The sequence below is a fragment of the Otolemur garnettii genome, unplaced genomic scaffold (genome assembly GCF_000181295.1).
Source record: "Otolemur garnettii isolate 467f Iridium unplaced genomic scaffold, OtoGar3 scaffold00015, whole genome shotgun sequence".
NCBI classification, from domain to species: Eukaryota; Metazoa; Chordata; class Mammalia; order Primates; family Galagidae; genus Otolemur; species Otolemur garnettii.
This window is the reverse complement of record NW_003852410.1, coordinates 13,639,339-13,659,826: the sequence shown is the minus strand read 5'-3', so window position 1 is coordinate 13,659,826 and position 20,488 is coordinate 13,639,339. Positions and strand designations below refer to the sequence as shown.

The 20,488-nt window shown below is 42.7% G+C and overlaps 1 protein-coding gene across 3 annotated transcripts in view; it reads right to left on the bottom strand.

Moving 5' to 3' along the window:
* Positions 1-20,488, bottom strand: part of PDZRN3 (PDZ domain containing ring finger 3) — a 235,080-nt gene that overhangs the window by 11,911 nt on the left and 202,681 nt on the right. For all 3 annotated transcript variants that reach the window (XM_003785490.3, XM_012802552.1, XM_012802551.1), the window contains 2 exons: positions 8,046-8,293; positions 5,044-5,131 (listed from right to left, as the gene is read on the bottom strand). In XM_003785490.3, coding sequence (XP_003785538.1) covers positions 5,044-5,131; positions 8,046-8,293 — 336 coding nt within the window. The remainder of the gene's footprint in view (positions 1-5,043; positions 5,132-8,045; positions 8,294-20,488) is intronic.

The following is a 20,488-nucleotide window of genomic DNA, read 5'->3' as shown; positions in this document are numbered from 1 at the left end:
CAAGTCTGGAGATCACTGAAATTGTAGCTTCCTTTCCTTCCTGGTTACATCATCAGAACATAATACAGGGCTGGGCATGGTGGCTCTTGCCTGTAATCCTAGCACTCTGGGAGGCCCAGGTGGGAGGACTGATTGAGCTTAGGAGTTCAAAACCAGTCTGAACAAGAGTGAGACCCTCATCTCTGTAAAAAATAGAAAAACTAGCCAAGCTTTGTGGCAGGCACCTGTAGTCCCAGCTATTCCAGAGGATTGCTTGAACTCAGGGGTTTGAGGTTACCGTGAGCTAGACTAACACCACTGCACTCTAGCCTGGGCAATAGAGTGAGACTCTGTCTCACAAATAATAACATTCAAAAGCAAAATAAAAGAAAACAAAAACCCAATATAGGTGACAGCAGGTTCACAGCCTGGATAGGATGCTACTGATGAATCACCTGGGAAATTAAGACACCAGATAAAGGAAAGGGCCTTCTTTGGATATCTGTTTTCTTTCTTAATTGCTTACAGGAAGATCTAGAGCAGGTGTTCAGTGCCTGAAAATTTATGGGTAATTATTTGGCTGTTCAACCCTGGGGTGCATTTGAGTGTAATCCCTTTAACTCTAAGCAGTTTTACAATAACAGGGATTTGACACTTACCTAAATATGATCATTTTGTGTGCTTTAAAAGAGAGAACATCTGTTTTTCTCTGTGCATTTGCTTCAATAATATCCCAACACACTCATATATATTTTCCTCATATATAAAATCCACGGAACTAGTTGTTCTTTGAAAGGTGCTGACTTTGGTCTAATCCCATTGAGATGATGAGTGGTGTACGGAGATTGGTCCCCTTTCTCAACATAGCCTGATGCTCCTGAAATCGAACCCAATAGTTGGAACAAACCAGAATGGAGCCTAAAGACAGACTGTTGACTATTGGGAGGCAGCAAGGATGACGGGTATGTGCTGTTCTTGTACACTGGACCTGCTTTAGGAAACTCACCCTCTCAGTAGTGGAGTTATTTGATTAGCCTTTGTGAACTGACCAGATGATCCTCCAGATACATACGTCTGAAACAGCACTGGTGGGGCACTCCAGCTGAGGCATTTCTAGCCTAGGCCTCCTCTGTTACCACCACCTCAGAATTTAGGATGGCTGTTTGTACCAAAACCATCAGGTTCACTTTATGAGATGGTGCTTATTAACAGAAGTAACCTGGTGACATCCAAGGTGCCATGAACAAAAGACCAGATGTCTGGTATGGGTTCAGAACGCTCTGTGATAACCGTCCAAAGGATGGAGATGATGAGTGGTGGATGGAGAATGTCTCTACTTTGGTTTTCTCAGAAATGAACAGCTAATGTCTCCTGGGCCTAATGGCTGTGAGGCTTATAAGGCCAGGCGGGGTGATGATTTTGATTTTGCTTTTCTAGCAGCAAACATTGTATGTCATGTAACGGAGACTCAGAAAATGAGAAGAATTACAAATGAGCATGGCTGTAGCCTCCTGGCATCAAAGGTCTCACTTAAAGTGTCCGACTAGTTTTCTAAACATTTGCATTCTTTGTCTTGGCTTTCACTCACAGAAAGAAGCGGCGGTAGGAGCACAGCGTCACGTGTGCTCAGCCCTTCCCTGCCCATGATAACTTTATTCTTGAGGGCTAGTGTGGACAATATTAACGACTTGTGGGTACATCCCTACACTATAGTGAATGAAACGCTCGGCCAAAGCCTCTCTGGTGTGACTCATGAGGACACCAGGAAATGGTAGCTTGTGTTTCTTTACCTGGGTCAGTGGCCTCTATCTAGGTCAGGGAGCCTCTGCCTTTAACGTACATTGAGGCACCCAGGGGACCTTGCTGAAGTGCAGACTTGCTCTCTGCAGCTCCGGAGGCCAGGGTTCTACAGTCCCTCCCTCTCCTGGGTGAGGCTGGGCTGCTAGTCCATGGCCTGTGCTTCGCATACCAAGGTTCTAGGGAATGGTTTCTGAGCAGCCTGCTCCTACCGAAAACTAGACACTGTCAGGTAGTTTATGCTGATAAAATTACTTCCTTTAGGGAGAAAGACTCAGTTTGGTTGGCCTAACACTTCTTTAATACAATCTAATCTCCTTAGAAAAAGAGAAAGAGAGCAGGAGGTAGAGGCCCCAGGCTCCCAGCCCTCAGTGGGCACCAGGATTTAATAACACTGTCTGTGTCCACTGCATTTAATTGCTTGGGACTTTGTACTGATGGTGATCAATGCTGACTTCCTCCTTGAGGCAATGGTGTGGTGTTTCCTTTAAAATAAAATTACCTTAGTTGAAATAAGTTGAGCTGAAGGGAAATAGAAAGCAAATAACAATTCTGGCAATATTTAGATATGATAGAAAATTATAAATAGAAAGGCCCAAATTGGGCAGATTCTGTGGGGGCTCAGTGAGTCTCCTGAAACTATATGCAAGCACTTAGAGACAGGGGCATATTTTCCCCAAGGAGAGATTGGAGCTTCCATCAGATTCTCAAAGGTATAAGAAAGAGAAAAAAAAAGAACTAAAAGAATCCACTGGCATAAAGTTTAAAAAAGTAAAGACTAGAAAGCCTATGGTACTTCTTAAATCTAGCCAGAGATGTTTGACAGCTTTTTAAAAGAACTCTACTTTATCATTATTACATCATCAAAAAAGCAGTGTCACCCCACACAGATTATTAAACAGCCCCCTTTTTGCAGAGTAATGTTTTTTTTCTACCAATGTGCCAGAGAACTATAGGCTGAGGGGATATGAACAGGTACGTGGTCAGAGAGGTATGGGAAACTCTGCCTACCATACCCACTCTACTCCCCCAGGAGATTTACCACGCCAATTAAATAGCCACGGGCCTGAGAAGTCCTTTAAGAGCCTTGTTTAGTTTTGTTCAATCTGGCGTTTCCCAAATGCCTTTGATCATGAACCCCCCCACCCCCCCGTGGAAAATAATGAGTATTAACTGCTTGAAGAACAAGTGTCTTGAAGGAGTCACAGCTGCTTCATAAACTAGTCCTGAACCTGGGGAGACAGGACCATGTAAATAAGAGGCAGAATCCTTGTATTTTTGGGAACTGACAAGGTTATGTTTCCTGGAGTAATTACCGATGGCAAGAGCTTTGGTTGTTGGTTGAGACGGCAAGCACAGTCAACAGTTTTTATAGTAGGGATAATTGCTATTCCTGTTCAGACCTGATACACTGAGGGAAAAATTTCAATTTTCAAAAAACTGTCAATGAGTCAATCTTTAACCACATCTGGCTGTAGGTGAGCATTGAAGTTATCATTTACACACTTCTAGTGGTTTTCCTCTTTTGTTTTGAAATGAGAACGATTGTTAACATTGAGGAATACCGCTGTTATCTACTATTCAGCTGCTCAGGCACTGCACAGAACCTACTGCCACTAAATAACTTACCAGCTTCAACAGTATCCTTAGGGCACCCCATGTTACATAACAGTTGGCTGTGAGAGTGCATAAAATATTGGCTGACCTTCTGATGGTGCTGAAGGGCTTACCTGTCAACATCAGGTGTCTTTTAAAAAGGTGCCTATTGCCTTGTTTTGTAAAATCAATTTTCAAAAATACTCTTGTGTTTTTTGAAAACATGCTGAAATATGAAGCAGTATTTCCCCCCAAATATAAATACCTCACAGCAGTTGGTGTTTCTCTGTAGTCTATCGCTTTTATTAAAAGGAAAATGAGGAATAAAATTCCGTTGGTGACCTGGTATCCTCTAAATATTTTAAAATTTAGGAGAGGCCAATTTGACATATGGCATCTTGGAATCTTGAGTCATATGTGGCCTCAAGTAACATTTAAGGAGGGTTATGGAGGATTTGTTTAATTTCTTCAAGATCAGTATTAGAAAATTTGAAGGAAGTGAATCAGCGGGCAAACCCTTTCTGTTGAGGGTGGGCTAGTGTTCACTCTAGTAATCTGTCTACCTCTTCCTGAGCATCTGCCTTTGAGTAGAAAGTGCTGATATAAAGGGTAGAAAGGTGAGGAGGCTTATGTTACTGTGCTTCCCCGAAAATAAGACCTACCCCAAAAATAAGCCTAGCAGGATTTCTAAGCATTTGTTGAATATAAGCCCTACCCTGATAATAAAACCTAGTGATGGGTCTTATTAGTGACCCTCGTGATGCATTTCGGCGCGGAGCCATAAGGAAGGCTGGAATACCTTTTATCTGCCACAGCTCCTTTCTCCAAGCCATTCGCACTTGCACGGGTGTGTGTGGGTTAACCTCAGTCACAGGCATCCTATTGCGCACATGCGAATGGCTAGGGGAAAGGAGTTCACGCATCACCAGCACCAGCCCCACCAACAAGGTCAGCTCCCCCTGTCAGGTTCCAGAAGATGACTTAACTGTATTTGAATAAATGTAGATTGTTGTATTATACTTAATAAAAATAAGTCATCCCCTGAAAATAAGTCCTAGTGTGTCTTCTTGAGAAAAAATAAATATAAGAGAGTGTCTTATTTTTGGGAAAACACGGTAGTTACAAGAATGTATGGACTATGTGGATTCAGAGGTTGACAACATGATTTATTGTCCTCTCTCTTAAGTGATTCAGATTTTTTAAAAATCCAAAGGGACCTGATGATTAAGCTCCATTTTGAAGGGGAAGAAAAGGCTCAGTTGTGCCTTTCCACTGGCATGATTAAAAGTGGTTTTGCTTTCTTTTGAGCCAGAGTTTCACTCTGTTGCCCTGGGGGAGTGCTGTGGTGTCATCCTAGCTTACAACAACCTCAAACTCTTGGGCTCAAGTGATTAGCCTCCTGAAAAGCTGGGACTACAGGCACCCACTGGCTAGCTTTTTTCTATTTTTAGTAGAGACGGGGTCTTGCTCTTGCTCAGGCTAGTCTTGAACTCCAGAGCTCAAAGGATCCACTCAGATTGCTAGGATGACAGGCCTGAGCCACCACACCCAGTGGTTCTGCTTTTCGTATTTTCCATCAGCATTCATAAACTGAATCTATGCTGACATAGAACTTATTAGGCATCATTGTTCTTAATGACTCCTAGAATGAGGCAAGGATGTTCTTCCTACCTCCAGCTCCAGCTCCTCCCTGTCCATCTCCTGGTGGATGTCCCCAATGTAGTCATTTGGATCGTAGTATTCATGGGCGGAGGAATGCCTGAAAAGAGATGCAAGATCTTTAAGGCCCGACTGCTACTATCAGTACCCACTTCACCCACTGTCAGGCCCAGCAGCAGCACCCCCCAATTTCCCGGTGTGTGGGCCTTCCTCTGCACGGGGCTTTCAGCACTGTCAGGATCACATTTCCACCATTTGCTGTAAAGTCCGTTTTCCCCAGAAGGAGTGAGTTAAGATGCAGGGTGAGGACTGGATGGGCTATGTTATTTCCAGAGCCTCTCCAGCCATGTGATTCAATGTGAGCCTGCCAGCCATGTGATTCAATGTGACCAATTTTTAACTCCATCTCCCTGCAGGAGACAGGCCCATATTTACCACTTAATTGCTTCATCGTTTCTCTGGAGGGAAACAGGCTTGACACTCAAATATATGTGGTGGCCTCTGAGATCAGTACAGAAGGCTATGCTGAAACTGCTGAACTTTTTTGACTGTGCACACAATAAGAAATATGTTTGAGGGCAGTGCCTGTGGCTCAGTGGGTAGGGTGCTGGGCCCCATATACCGAGAGTGGCAGGTTCAAACCTGGCCCTGGCCAAACTGCAACCAAAAAATAGCCAGGGGTTGTGGTGGGTGCCTGTAGTCCCAGCTACTTGGGAGGCTGGGGCAAGAGAATTGGAGGTTGCTGTGAGTTGTGATGCCACCGCATTCTACTGAGGATGATAAAGTGAGATTCTGTCTCTAAAAAAAAAAAAAAAGAAATATGTTTGACATGACATCCCAGCATGCACATGCATGGTGGTAATATTCGCATATGTGGCAGGTGTGTATGCACATTTACACACACATTCTGCAGAAGCTTGTGTTTCCCCAGGTCAACATAGGTGAACACAGGTCACAGAACTCACTACCTCTCTGCAGATGTTACTAATGGGAATTATAAGACGCTTAATCAGTGGCTCTGAAAAGAGCTTAGAGTCCGTGGGGCCAGATGCAGATGGAAAGTCTTAGCTTCTGGCCGTTGGCTGGGGACATAAGCCTTCACGGTCTCAAAGATCAGCACAGCAATCAGTGAGCTGTCTTCCCTCCTATGCACTTAGTTTTGAAATAGCAGATCAGCTGTGAGTGGTCATTCAAACAAGGGCTGGCTTTTAATCTTTCTGGACCCATCAGACAAATACTCTGCCGGCACTTGAGGGCCTTTTAGTGCTGAGGGTTCTGTTGGAAGGTCTGAGCTTTCAAGCATCAACTTCACACTCCACATTCAATCTCGAGGCACGGAGCTCGCTCTCTCTGGCTGTTGTCTGACCTCTGGACTCTTCTGACATTTCGCAAATCGCCCCCTGGGGATAAGTCATGTCATGTTAACTAGACTTAAGAGGAAATGAGGGGTTTGGCTTCTAAAAAGCCTGTCATTGTGACAGTTCAACATTTGAGAGTCAGGAGTAGCCTTAGAGGCCTCATCAATAACACGAGGCCGTTTTGTTCTATAATGTCAAATGAATGGTTTGAATCATCATAGTCAGTGAGTCAGCCAGTTGTTTCAGAGCATCGGTAGGGCTGGGGCCCTAGAGTGTCTGGGGCAAGAGCTGGCTGGGTCTGGAGGTCCAACAGACCTGTCTTACCCTCCAGGCACTGGCAACTTAACATGGGTGTAACTGGTGAGTCTGCAGTGCCTCATCCGTCTAAAAGGGACGGTGGTGAGAAATAAAGGAGATAGTTCATTGTGCACTGTGAATGAATGGCAGATGGATGTCCTGTCCTCCATCTTTACATCCTATCAGCTGTGGCTGAATTTACCTTGTCAAGCCTGAGTCTTGATGACAGCTAACTACTAAAACCATGGGCTGAAAGGCAGGCCTTTATCTGGAATAAGACCAAACCACAGGAAACGTGTTCACTTCAGCTTCATGTTACTAATAGAAATCCAACAGGTATTGCTCAGACAGGGGTTTTCCTGTAGGATGGGCCTACGACGGGAAGAGACAGGGGAGACCCTAATGTCCTAGAGAGACTTTTGCCTTCAGATGTGCAAAGTCACATACAAAAAGCTACCTTAAATTGGACCTCTTTTAAGCCAGTGGTCTACTTCAGAAACTTTCTGGATCTTCATTCTTTTCCTGCATATTTTACATCAGTCACACAACTGATTTTTTTGCACTATGATTTATTGAGTGCTCACTGTATGCCACGCTGAGGACATTCCACATCTTCTTTCCTTTAATCCGTCAGTGATCCTACGAGACTGATGCTATTACTATCCCCATTTAATATAGGGAAAACACGGACCAAGAAACTGAAGTAAATTATGATGCCTAAGTTACTCAGCTAGCAGTTAGTCTGAGCATCAAGTTAGTCTGACTTGAAGGCTCTGAATTACTCGTCTGTGGTAGACAGTAAAGTCAGGGAAGAGCCCCATGTAAAGAAGTCGGTGTGGTATGCTGAAGCACAGCTGTTACTTAACCGGCATGTGCAGGGCTTATATGAGGCATGTGTGGGCTTATTACATCGATGCAGGCTTGAAATGAGACCCAAGAAAGCTGCACACACAAGCTTCAGGGCTCTCTGTCACCACACGGCTTACTTTGTTGTCTATTTAAAGGAACAATCAGCATTCCCTCTAGTAATGACTACAGAATCTTCACATTACCATTTGGGGTGATTAAATTTTATTCTGGAACAACTTTTACAACATTTGTAAGTAATTTTGTTCTTAGAATATAATTTGAATAACTCCGCTCCAGGGTTATAATAAAGTCATTAATATGTCAGAGCGGTTTTGAGCAGGATTCGATTTACAGCCTCTATAAACAATAAAGTTAAACATGAGCAACTTGGAGGAAAATTATGAGGCGCATTAATTTTTTTCACCCCATGGAAGGGGAAAGAAAACCCAACTTACACCATGTTTCTTTACCCTGCTTAACGCATTAGTGATTCGAGATCTCGGGACTTACTCTTCTGGCAGGAGATAGGGATCGAGCACGGGTGGGCTGGGAGAGGACATCTTGGCGAGAGCCATGATGTGTTCAAAGGTGATGTCGGTTTGGGTTCCCGCGTCCACCAGCTGTGACTCTGAAGGAGGTGTGAACATTTTTGTCCTCGGCGTTCTCCTCAACACCTGTACCACAATGGGCTCCTTGGCTGTCTTGAATGCTTCCACAGCCTGGTCATGAGTTGCCCTGGATAAGTCTTTGCCGTTGACCTGTTGAAAAATATGGAGGGTGGGACAGGATTATAATCAGAAACCGCAAAGATGGACACCTGGATTGATGGCTTTCATGGGTAAGCAGGCGACAGGGCTCATGGTGGTGTCAGGGAACCTCAGTTCTCTGGGTGGCTTAAAGAAGGCCTGGCGGGAAGAGGGTGACTTTGGAGGTAGACAGATCTGCCATTAAATAATAAATCTCACAGCAGGGAATCCTGGGCTTCCTACTGAAATGTCTTTAACACAATTTCGTCACTTGCTAATCTCGTCTGTGAAAGAAAAGACCAGCCTTGGGCTCAGAGCCATTATCAGCCAACAACAGCTAACTAGGAATTAATTACATTGTTATGTTTTAATGGTGTGTGTTTTTGCCAGTTTGTGTCAGATGATACTAGCTTTTCTTTTATGAAGTGATAGGAGGTTTTCCTTTCAAAATCAATCCACTGGCTTTTTTCTCTTTTTAAAAAAGTCAATTGAAAATATTAAGTAAATGATAGGATAGGCCATGTGCGGATATGGCAAACATTATAAAGAAATGCACCTACGATGCATTTTACAAGGGTACACGTCAAATCTACTGAGCGTAGAGCATAAATGCCTTAACACAATAATTAAGAAAGTGTGGTGAAGGCTATGTTAACCAGTTTGTTGTATTTCAAATTGCATATAAAACCAGCGCAGTGTATCCCATAAATGCATTAATGTACACAGCTATGATTTAATAAAGAAAAAAAAAGAAATGCAAATGGGGAATGTTTGGAGTAACAACAACTGGCCTAACTGCTGTTTTGTTTCCCACCGAGTGTAGTACTCTGTGCTTGATGCACCTCCAAATCCTGTACGTAACATGCCTCTCGCCAGTTCTCCCATCACAGTCCTGTTGAGAGGACCAAATGTGTGACCCTCTGCAGCTGCCAATGAACCTCATGAGATAACTTTACTAGTCTCTGGGGGGCGGGGTCAGAACACCACGTGCTGTATTCAGGATTCTCTCCAGTGCTGCCATCAAAACTAAAACAGCCATCATTTCCCTACATAGCTTTGTGAGATGAATGAGAAAACAGAATCTTATTTCTAAGAATTGAAGTCCTTCCCAATGACATGGATGTCCAAAATATTTAATTTATATTCTCTCTTCCCCATAAAAGAAAGGAATTTTGTTCAGGTAGCTATGTTATAGAAAGATAGGTAACATGATCGGACTGCATGAAACTTATCAGACTTTGGACTGTGTTAATGGTATTTCCTCAAGTGGCTGGTTGGCTTTTCAAAATCAGATATAAAAGTATGGTATAAAGAATTCTGTCTCACTGAATCCATGTCTTCAGCATTTATTTATAAATGTTGAAATGAACACTGAACCATAGCCTCTTCCTGTCTCACATCCACATTCTCCTAGCCTCCTAAGTATTTTGGACTTCAAAGCACACTGACAATTAGGTCCATCCTCTGAGACAGAATACTTCAGTTTCTCTCTAAGCAGCACACAAGTATTGATTATGTAGCTACTTTTTCCTCTTTGCTTCTAAACCCTTTCACTCTGGCCCTAGGGGCCCTTCCACTGTTAGGTTGAAGTCTGCTGTAAACCACGGATGGGGTGAGGAATAGATGTCAGGGTCTTTCCTTTTAATAAAGCCCAAATGAATCACACCAGTGGAGGCTGTTAATGATTTGGATTTAGTCCACTTAAGTAATTTACTTGTATCATGAGGGAGTTGGGCAGAACAACAGCTCTGGGTCACAAAATGACTCAAGTACACCAGGAAATAAGAGACTGTCTGAACCACCCAACTTTTAAAGCCCCAGTCCTGGAGAACTGGGAATGGGCAGGGTCTAATGCTAGGAATGGTCTTGGTGCTGCTGCATGTAAGCAAAGAATAAAAGGACACCAAGGAGTTCTCTGTTTCCAAAACAGTTGACCTTGGTGAGCTCTTACTTAGAGCCTAGAATGCCCAGGGCTTGGGATGGGTGGGAGCCAGGTGGGAAGGTGAGGATGAATGCACCTTGGAGGGCTGTGAAATTCATGCTGGGTCACAACTATGTGAGCCATGTTTTCCATTAATGTGCGGCACCAAGAGTCAAAAACACAATAATTTACGATGTAGTAGTGCCTTTGTTCTTGGGAATAAATCGATGGCAGTGTTTAGCACCTTCGGGAGGTGTGGGTGGCCAGGACCAGCTGGCCACACTGGTCTCCTGCTGGTGGTGTGCCCTGGGGATGGCTTGTACCAGAGGTTGATTCTACTCACAATAATCTCAGACTTCTGAGTGGTCCTGAGACATGGCAACTTTGTGCTTTCTCTCTTTATGTATAAATACCAGGCCATTTTGCCTAAAGGGAATGAACATGACATTTTCTTACTGTGTATTTTTTTTCCTCTTTATCTTGCTGTTCTCTTCAAGAGGCACACTAAGATAAGTGACCAGTTAGAATGAGAATGAGTTAGACCTGGGAGTTTTCTAGCTGTGCCTGCAGGGGAAGCTATGGGCCTTCGCTTTTTATATATACAGTTAGGTCTTACAAACACTACAGGAGGCAACACTGCGCCCTCGGCAGCATGCGCCTTCCTCACCCCGGAGTGCTTTCCCTGTGGGTTCTGACTGGCGTTTACCTAGCATGGGGGTCTGTTCCTTTGCGTAGGATGGATGTTGGCATGTGCATGCAGTGCAATTCTGGGTGATAGGCTAGAAGGGGGGAGTTATTAAAGTGATTTGAGGCTTTCTTCATGCTTCAGACAGGACAGGAGATGGGATGGGCTGGCTCTTTTCTGTCTCTGGGCAAGCCATCCGCATGCATTTCTTAGATTTGTGCCAGTAACTTGGGACTATGTAAGGAACTGGCCTTAGAGACCAAGTTTACACACGGAGTATGGCAGAGCAGAGAAATGGGAAGAACTGGAATCCCTGATAATATTACACAAAGTGAACTAATCAAGCTTAGAACCTCTCACCCTCAAACTTCTGTTCATAGTTTAACAATACGTTCCTTGTATTTTAGGCCATTTGACTTGGATTGTAACTACCTAGAGCCCAACGTAAATGCTGCAGACATACCATACAATCAGGTATGAATGTATTCTCATTTATTCCTATAGACATTCTTCTACCTGGGTAAAGGAATTTGTGAAAATGCTTCTCTGATTAGGGGTGCCTCAGCTCATGTTTATAGAAAAGTGATGGCAACTATTGCTTTACCTGGATAGATTTTATAAACCCATGCTAGAACCACTGAGTGGATGTTCATTTAAATGGTACCTAGAAATTGATGCATGAAGAAATCTGCTTGGATCATTCTAAGCTAAGAGGTTCTTGAGGGCAAAGGGCCCCCGTGTGTCATGATGTGCTCAATCACAAGAAAGAGAAAAGCTTTCAGAATGCCTCCTACTTTGGGTTCTTATTAAAAGGCACTGGTGCAACCACATTTGGGGCATCGCTCCTGCCCAGGCTGCAGAGGAGAGAGCAGTGGCAACCCCAATTGGAGGCCTGGAACTTTGGGGTGACTGAGAAATGACCTATAAGAATGTCACTACTGCTTCTGGCTGGGTTCCACAGAAAGGCATTTCTGACAATTGTGCCAAAGACAGTTTTCAATCACACATAGTTCAAATAAGCCCCTCCACAAGCTAAGTGACCTTCACCCTCCTCAGGGCTCAGGGGTGGATGGCTACTTTGGGATCACGATCAGGGTTGGAATTGTGGCTGTGGGCATTAGGCAGTTTAACTGTTTTGAGACTCAGTTCCTTTATCTGCAAAATAAATATTATAAAGTGTAGCTGAGATAATCCACTTATTTGCCTAATATGCCAATAATAAATATTTACCAAGATACCAGAAGTGTCGCATTTTCTCAGGAAGAAACAATCTATAAATGGAGGAAGCAAACCCAAACTAGATGGTTGGTCTTAGGGGCCGGTGGTACACGGAAGGGCCACTTTACTTCTTGGGAAGCTCCCTGCCCATCTTGTTTGTTTTCTAGTCCTTGAATTGGGATTCTCTAGGCGGGGGTGCAGCCGACAAATACTCCAGGGCTTGACCCCCTGCCATACAAGCTTCTTGACAAGGTACTTTAGGGATCATTACATTCTCTTAAAAGACGATGCGATGAGGCGGGAGTTTACTATCCTAGACGATCCATTTTTGCAGCCAAATTTGTTTTGAATTACCTTGTGCACATCACACTTATTACACCACTGTCATCCTGGAATCACATCACTGAGAGACTTAGCGAGGTGATGACTCCACTGCACGCTGTCAGCCAACCGAGAATGACAACTTTTATTCTCGGGATTAGCATTGCATTTACATTAGACAAAAACGGCGGCGATGATGGCTGTGATTATAGACGGGGATGCTTACGAGGTGACGTTTGGCCCGGTCAAATTCAATATCATTAACTCGCCCAATTGAGCAGATTGCCTTTAAAATAGTTTATGCAGCTTTAAGATCAAGTAAATGGAATGTTTTGGAAGAAGAAATGCTGATTGCAAACTTTATTATAAATTAAATGCTGAAATTATTCACCTAAAGCTCCAGTTGGTCCCCTGGGACTTAGGTGCAATTACAGTGAAAATCCAATCAGTCAGTCTCAAGGCCAACATCACTACTGTAAATGTGACATGACACTGAGGGACCTTAAAGCGGTCCTTTAGTGTGAAGTCTCCAGAGACAGAAGATTATGGGGACGGTGTGGAACGAGTCCTCCTTGTTTCCGTTCAAGCTGAGATAACACTGTTGCTGTTTTTGCAGGAGGGACCTGGGGCTGTCTTTGTGGTCAGTCCTCAAAACTGGTGAGGTTTCCATTTGACAGGTAAATTTCACGGGCAACCCATCTGTCTGTCTTTCAGTCATTCTCTCATTCAGCAAGTATTTACTGAAGTTATTTAGTGAAACCAGTTTTCCTCTTGGCTGATAAGATGTTACTGAAAGAAGTTCTTGAGGAAACAATGAGGCAGCAGTGGTAGTGCTTGGGAGCTGCTTAAGAAATGGTCAGATCTATACTTGTGGGTGGGCGTTTCATCAGACATCTAGTCACCTGGCCCAGGTGGCCAGACTACACATCCCGAAACACTCACTGGGCTGCTGTCTACCTAGAAATACCACTGGCTACACCGCGGTCATACAATATCGCTTTTTGAAACAGAGGTCCAGACAGCTTTCAAAGTTTTCCCAAACTTAATTGTTATCAGTTCAGAATATTTTAAAATGTAATGTTCCGAAAAAATGTACCATACTTTCTCCAAATTAGAGACTAAGTATTCACTTACAGGGAGACATTTGGTTTCTGAGGATCAGCTTATTACCATCACCTCTATTTCTATTACATGTGCAAATGACCCCTGTATAAGGAACTAATGCAATTTTAAATTCAGCCCACTATAAATTATGCCCCTGGCTAAAATCCAACTTTTATAGGGTTCATTTAATTAAATATAGGGGCAGCAATTTCATTCTGTAAAATATCACACCTATGTTTTCAAACTAATTAAAATTAAGATTCCACTGGAAGCAATAGCTGATAATAAACTATACACTGAAAGGTAAGAGGTTTCAAGCCCTGCTGTAGGTTTGCTTAAAAGAAAAAAAAACTTCATTTAGGAAACTCCTGTCCATCTTAATTTATTTCAAATTTATAGTCTTCTCTAGGGCTTGATGAAGGGAAGGCAACTTATCTGAAATGTAGGCATTATGGCGGTTAAGGAGGAACGTGAGTCCTCATGAACAAGAGGTGTTCAAATTAACGTGTGTACTTCACTTCAGAGACGTGTATAGATATGTGGACTACACTTACATAGATCTTAGTTTCTGTGTGGCAGAAACTTAAATCTGTATGGGTACATGTGGGCTCTGGCTGGGAACGGTGGGGAAATGAATTCTGATGTTAAACCCCCCCGGTTTGGTATCCCTACAACCCAAAGCTCCCTTACTCCATTCCAAGTGTTCTGCACAGGTGACTTTATAGCCTGGGTGATTTTGTTGAAATCTTCCCTGTGTCTAACTTAAGAGTCTCACACTTTAAATCCTTTATTGCTTTCCCAAATATAGAATGTATCTGGCTATCAGCCTCTGAATAGTAAAACTGGTGATATGTCAAAGAAATAGAGGTTACAAACTTACATGTGCTTGCTTTTTAAAAAGGATTAGTCCTAAAATCAAACACACACACACACACACACACACACACACACACACCCCTACCTTCTCAGATATTGAACCCCCACTTAACATCTTGCCTAATCTTTGGAAGACCTTCATGTCATCCCATGAAATACCATTTCAAGTGATGGCATTTTCCATTAAACTACAGTATACCTGAATAAGCATGCATCTTAAAATTAACGTTTTTGCACCATCTCAAAGGTAGTAAAGTAGTAACTCAAAATCTTATGGGAAAACCCAGTGGCAAGTTCTTGGAAACAAGGTATTTCTGTATCCGCATCTCCCTGCCTTCTGTATCTTCTAAGTCCTTATTTGGAACTTGAAGGCTAAAAAATACACATTGTTGTACCTTAAACTTATGAGGTCAAAATCAGGTTCATAAACTCATCCTAGAGAAAGTATTAGATACCTCACTGCACTTTCTCTAGGATGAGCTTGTGAACTTCATTGTCGGACCTCATATAAGGACAAGCTCTGATGGCCATTCCAGAAAAAGTATTTGAAAATTACTTTGAAGGGTAGACTAGGGGCTGGCATCAGTGCGTGGCTTCCCAAGAAGAATCCTTGGAAGGTGACCATAGTGACCCTCAGCAATGAGGTGTGTAGCACTTTTTCTAGGATGAGTTTGTGAACCTAACTGTTCAACCTTGTAGATAGGACCATTCCTTGAGATGATCAAAGTAGTATCAAGGAAAGTATCCTCTGCTTTGTGGAAAATGGAAAAAATAAGCTCCAGAAAGATTTTGAAGTAGATGTAAAAGAACAAGATGGCCCTGGCCAGGCTCTCCCTCTGTCTCTGGTTTCTGTACTGTAGGTGACAGGGTGGGGTCTCTTCAAGTGGAAAAAAGGTAACTGATTGCCCTCCCCTCCCATGGAGGAAAGACACAAGAACCACCAAATTTATAGATCTCATAGATAACCAGAAAATGCTAAGTGGCCTCTTTTTCTTGGACGACTGTCTCTGTCACTCTTTTGAGAATGTCTCTGTAGGACACCTGCTTACAGTTGCCTGGGCTGAGCTGTGGGCAGAGTACCCAGCCTAGGAGGAGAGCAGAGCACTGGGCTTGAGGCTGTGATTACCCTGAAGAAGGGGCGCCTTCGTCTAACTCATCGAGTGCCAGAAAGGCTGGCAGTGATCCTGTTTCTGGCTGTCGCCAGGTTGGAAGCCCAGGGTAGCAGCAGCTTATGTGATGACTTGGCCTCCAGACATCTGTGCAGAAGCCCTGGACACATGGAAGGGGCTGTTGTCTGGCCCAGCTACCTCATCTCTATACCAAATGGGTTTGCAAACAGTGTTTCCCCGAGTATATCCAGGTTGAACGGTGCACAAAATTCTGTATCAGCAGCTCTGTGCTTCATTAGACACCTTGTCACCCATGAGTGACCAGAATCCCTCACGTAAAATGCTGGAGCTTCTGACACTTCAACTGTAATAAAGCCACAAGTAGCCCAGCACCTCCTCCACACTGCACGCTCCTCTGTGCACCTTACACTTGCTCAAGTCATCCTCACACGAGGTAGGTGTAACTGCTGTCACCATTTTACAAATGAACATGAGAGGCACAGGACACATTTGTGTATCAGCAGACATTCTGTCCAAGGTGCCGGGGGTTTCACCTTGAATTGGGAGATGCATGCTATGTTTAGAATATAGAAGATGGCATGCTTCTTTTTACATGTCAACTTTATCGCCTTTAAGAATCCCCTGGCATTATTTCCTACTATAAATGCAAATATAGCCACGAACCGAAGGAAGGAGGTGTGGTTAGGTTTTTGCAACCATCACACCCAAAGCTTATGAAAACCATTTTATCATGTCATTACCATCTCCCTGATGGAAACTTCATATTGGGCCCATAAGTGTCCTGAATAAACTTGAATTTGTTAGCTGTTTTCTTCTAAGACTAGTGAGCTGGCTAAAATCTTATTTCTACTCTTAAATCTCTAATCATCACAGAAAAGCATATGTAGAAAGATTCCTCCATCAACAGAATTGTCATAGAGAATTTAAAAAGAATGTTAAAAAGACGGAGTGTTTAATGATGATTTATGTTTTGTGTCATCATTTAAGGTTCACGATTAGGAGAGGATTCTAACTGATATTGCAGGAAGGTGGACAAGCTGGGGCAGGAGTTCTACATTTGATGAGGAGTCACTGTCAAGGTTAAAAGCCTAAGGTCCAAGGGTCAGTTGCCTGGGTTTAAGTGTAGGCTGTGTTACTTATATACCACCTTGGGCAGCTTAGAGCTTTAGTTTTCTTATCTGTAAGGGGTTAATAGTAGGACCTAACTCATGATGTTTTGGCATTATTAGGCTCTGCACAGTAGTAGTAAAGGTTCATGCCTAGTGTATAGTGAGTGCTCAGTGAATTTTACCTATTTATTATCCATTTTGATATGATAAACTGGTGATCAGGGCTCAGTGAGCCTGGGTGAGACTAAAAGGGGCTTCGTGTTCTGCCTTGTAGCACATGCGTGACTTCTGGTGAATTACTCCACCACAGTGTGCCTCAATGGCCTCAATTGAAAATGGGGAACATTTAAGGACCTTTAATGCATGGGAAAAAAACTAAATGGTGTTAACTAAAGTAAGCTCTCGCACAGTGCCAGATGTCAGCTGTTGTCATAATTGCCCAAGTTTGTGTCAGTCTCTCATCTCTTCCTGTGCTGCTTCTGCCAATGAGGTTGTGAAGATTCAGTGGACAGAGCTCAGACTCCTGGTTAGCACATAAACACCATCCTTTATAGAAAATATCAGCCCAGATTTGTGCTCCTAAAAATACCAGCTGCCAAACTTTAGTAAAAACCATACTCTGAAGGAATCACATAAGAACATCCACAAAAAGCATCTTTTCTCACCCCCTGTCTGTGGGAGGGAGCCTTTTCTGGATCCTGGGGCCTCTTAAGGAGGTGACATTTCAGACTGTAGTGCTGGGTGTTTGTAATGTGTCAAACACTGTGCTAAGTGTTAGACACATCACAAATTTCATCCCATCTCCACAACAGGAAGAGGTCATAGGTGGTGTTATCTCTAAGTTGGGCACCGTGTATAAGTAGATTTGAACCAAGGTTGCCTGACTTTACAGTACCTGACCTGTGCCATGGAGCAAAGGGAATTTGAGGTGATCACAGGTGATTATACTGATCCCCAGTGGTGAGAGTATAGTAGGGGAGGCAGTCATAAGGAGGGACAGGTGGAATGCAGTGCTCCGGTCACAAGGACAAAGGTCTCTGCCAAAGAAGGACGTTCACTGTACATGCCATGGCAGAAAACTAGGCTTTGACACATAAACCAAGGTGACCAAATCTCCTGACCTTTCCCAGGAACTCCCACTGGGATTGGGATCATGTTTAATAAGGAGTGTGGAGAACACACTAGCTCTTTGGATATTTGCTAACCTACCGGAAATCTATTTTCTTCAATCAATTCATTTCTTACTTAGTTGTCTCTTCAGATTTCAATGTGATTGTCCTATAAATGTCCTACAAGCACTGTGTGAAGTCCTTGCAGGTGGAATGCCTTTTAAAATAGCACAGTTAGGAAAAAAGTAATGTCAATCATTTCTCAGAGTTGGAAAAGCTCTGAGCAGTAAGAAAACAAGGAACAGTGCAATTTTGTTTGAAGCCCTTGAATCTTAAACAGAAGCAGGGCCAAGAAAGCAAATTTGTACTTTATTTGCTGCTCCTGACAAAAGATTATGAAATTTCCTAGCTGTCTTTAAACAACAAAGGTCAGGTAACGAGAATGCTACGGAAAAGAAATCAAAGTTAAAGTTGATTCACTGTAAACAGAATTTCTTGGCTTTTGTGGATTTGTGCTTCATAATTTTAGTATAACCTAAACAAAAAGTGGTTTGACATCTTTTCTGTTCTTTTTTTTCTTCAATCCAAAGAAACAGAATTATGTATCACTTATACCAAAACTAATTTTAGCTCCTAAATAGCCAACTAGTTCATCTTACGATTTACACACCATGTGGTAAAACTTTTATGAAATTGACTGTGATAGGATTCTTGAAGAAAATGCTGTAAATATTAAACCGTGGTCTTAGCAGTTAAAAAAAAAACTCAGTTGAAAAAAGCTTGCCTGGTGCCAGCAGAAAAATGAAACTGCCACTGAGTATCGAGAAACAGCCTGTTTTTTCTTTTGTTTTCCTCCAATAGTGATCATTAGTTGGTTTGTCCATAATCGACATCCTAATTAAATTATGACAGATTTTCTCAAATGCCTCCAATTTTGTAAGCAACATTTCAAAAAAAATTCTGCACCAGGGATAAACTTAAAAGTACAATTGCAATTTGAAATAGTCCCAAAAGACTAAAGCTACTTGATGGCAGAAATCACATCTTTTATTTCTTTTAATGAATAATGATGTCTAACATTCCCATGTATTTTCTCCGTCCCATGTACTACCATGTTTCCTTGAAAATAAGACACTGTCTTATATTTATTTTTTCTCAAGAAGACACACTAGGGCTTATTTTCAGGGGATGTCTTCCTCTCCACTCTGAAATGCATATCTGCATAGCCACGCCCATCACTAGATCTTATCATCAGGGTAGGGCTTATATTTAACAAATGCATAGAAATCTTGCTAGGGCTTATTTTTTGGGTAGGGCTTATTTTTGGGGAAACACAGTATGCTTAAGCACTTTGCATCTAATTGCTCATTCATTTGCTTGTTGGTCTAATAACTATCTATTCAGAATGACTACGAGTTCAGTACCCTGCCTGGGGTTGCTAATACAATAGAGTGGTGAGCAAAACCGAACATATGGGAGCTGACCCCAGGGGCCCAGCAGTCTCGTGAAGGAGAAGATGCTGATAATCCTGCTGAGGGAAGGAAAGAGAACTTGGCAGGGCAGGTGATGGCCAGAGGAGCATCCCTGAGGAAGAGATGTTAAGCACAAATCCAAAAGAACACACAGGATTTAACAAGGGAGGAAGAAAGGAGAGTGTGTGCCAGACAGAAAGGCATGTGCAAGGGTCCCGTGGTAGGAGAAAACCAGGTGCAATTGAGGGGCTGCTGGTGCCCATGAATGATGAGCAGAGTGAACACCATTATGGGGGGTTTAGACAAGAAGGGCACACCATGGTGACTCTTAGAGGCTACAGACGGGACTGTTTTTTTCCAGAGACAGGCTCTTGCTGTGTCATCCAGGCTAGAGTATAGTGGCTAGTGGCATCATTATAGCTCACTGCAACCTTGAACTCCTGGACTCCAGTGATCCTTCCTCAGCCTCCCAAGTAGCTGGGACTACAGGCATGTACTATCATGTCCACCTAATTTTTGTAGAGACAGGTCTGGCTATGTTGCTCAGGCTGGTCTCAAACTGGTGTCAAGCAATTCTCCCACCTCCCAAAGTGCTAGGATTACAGGTGTGAACCACTGTACCCAGTCAGGACTTGGATTTAATGTTTATTATATATATGTAAGGTATGTAACATGTTTTTGGATATATAGACAGTCGCACTGATGGTCTGAATTAAAATTTCTCAACTTTATGATGGTGTGAAAGCTATACACAGGCACGTATACAAATTGTACTTTGTGTACCCATACAACCATTCTGTTTTCATGCTCAGTGCAATAGTCAAAAAATTACATGAAATATTCAATACTTTATTATCAAATAGGCTTTGTGTATTGGCCTGTAATCATAGAGCAATCTAATAGGAGAATGATAAAAATTCTCAGCAAGTCAAGGATCTATCTAGCTCCTTATTTCAAGATTTTGAAATTTGGTATTTGTAATTGTATTGGAAATTGAGTAGTATTAGCTACTCTAAGTGTTCTGAGCATGTTTAAAGTGGGCTAGGCCAAACTAGAATGTTTGGTAGGTCAGGTGCATTTTTGAAATGCAATAAAGATGTTTGTATCAGAATGTTTATTACAGCCCAATTCATAATTGCCAGGTCATGGAAGAAGGCCAAGTGCCCATCAATCCATGAATGGATCAATAAACTGTGGTATATGTACACCATGGAATACTATGCAGCCCTAAAGAAAAACGAAGACTTTACCTCCTTCATGTT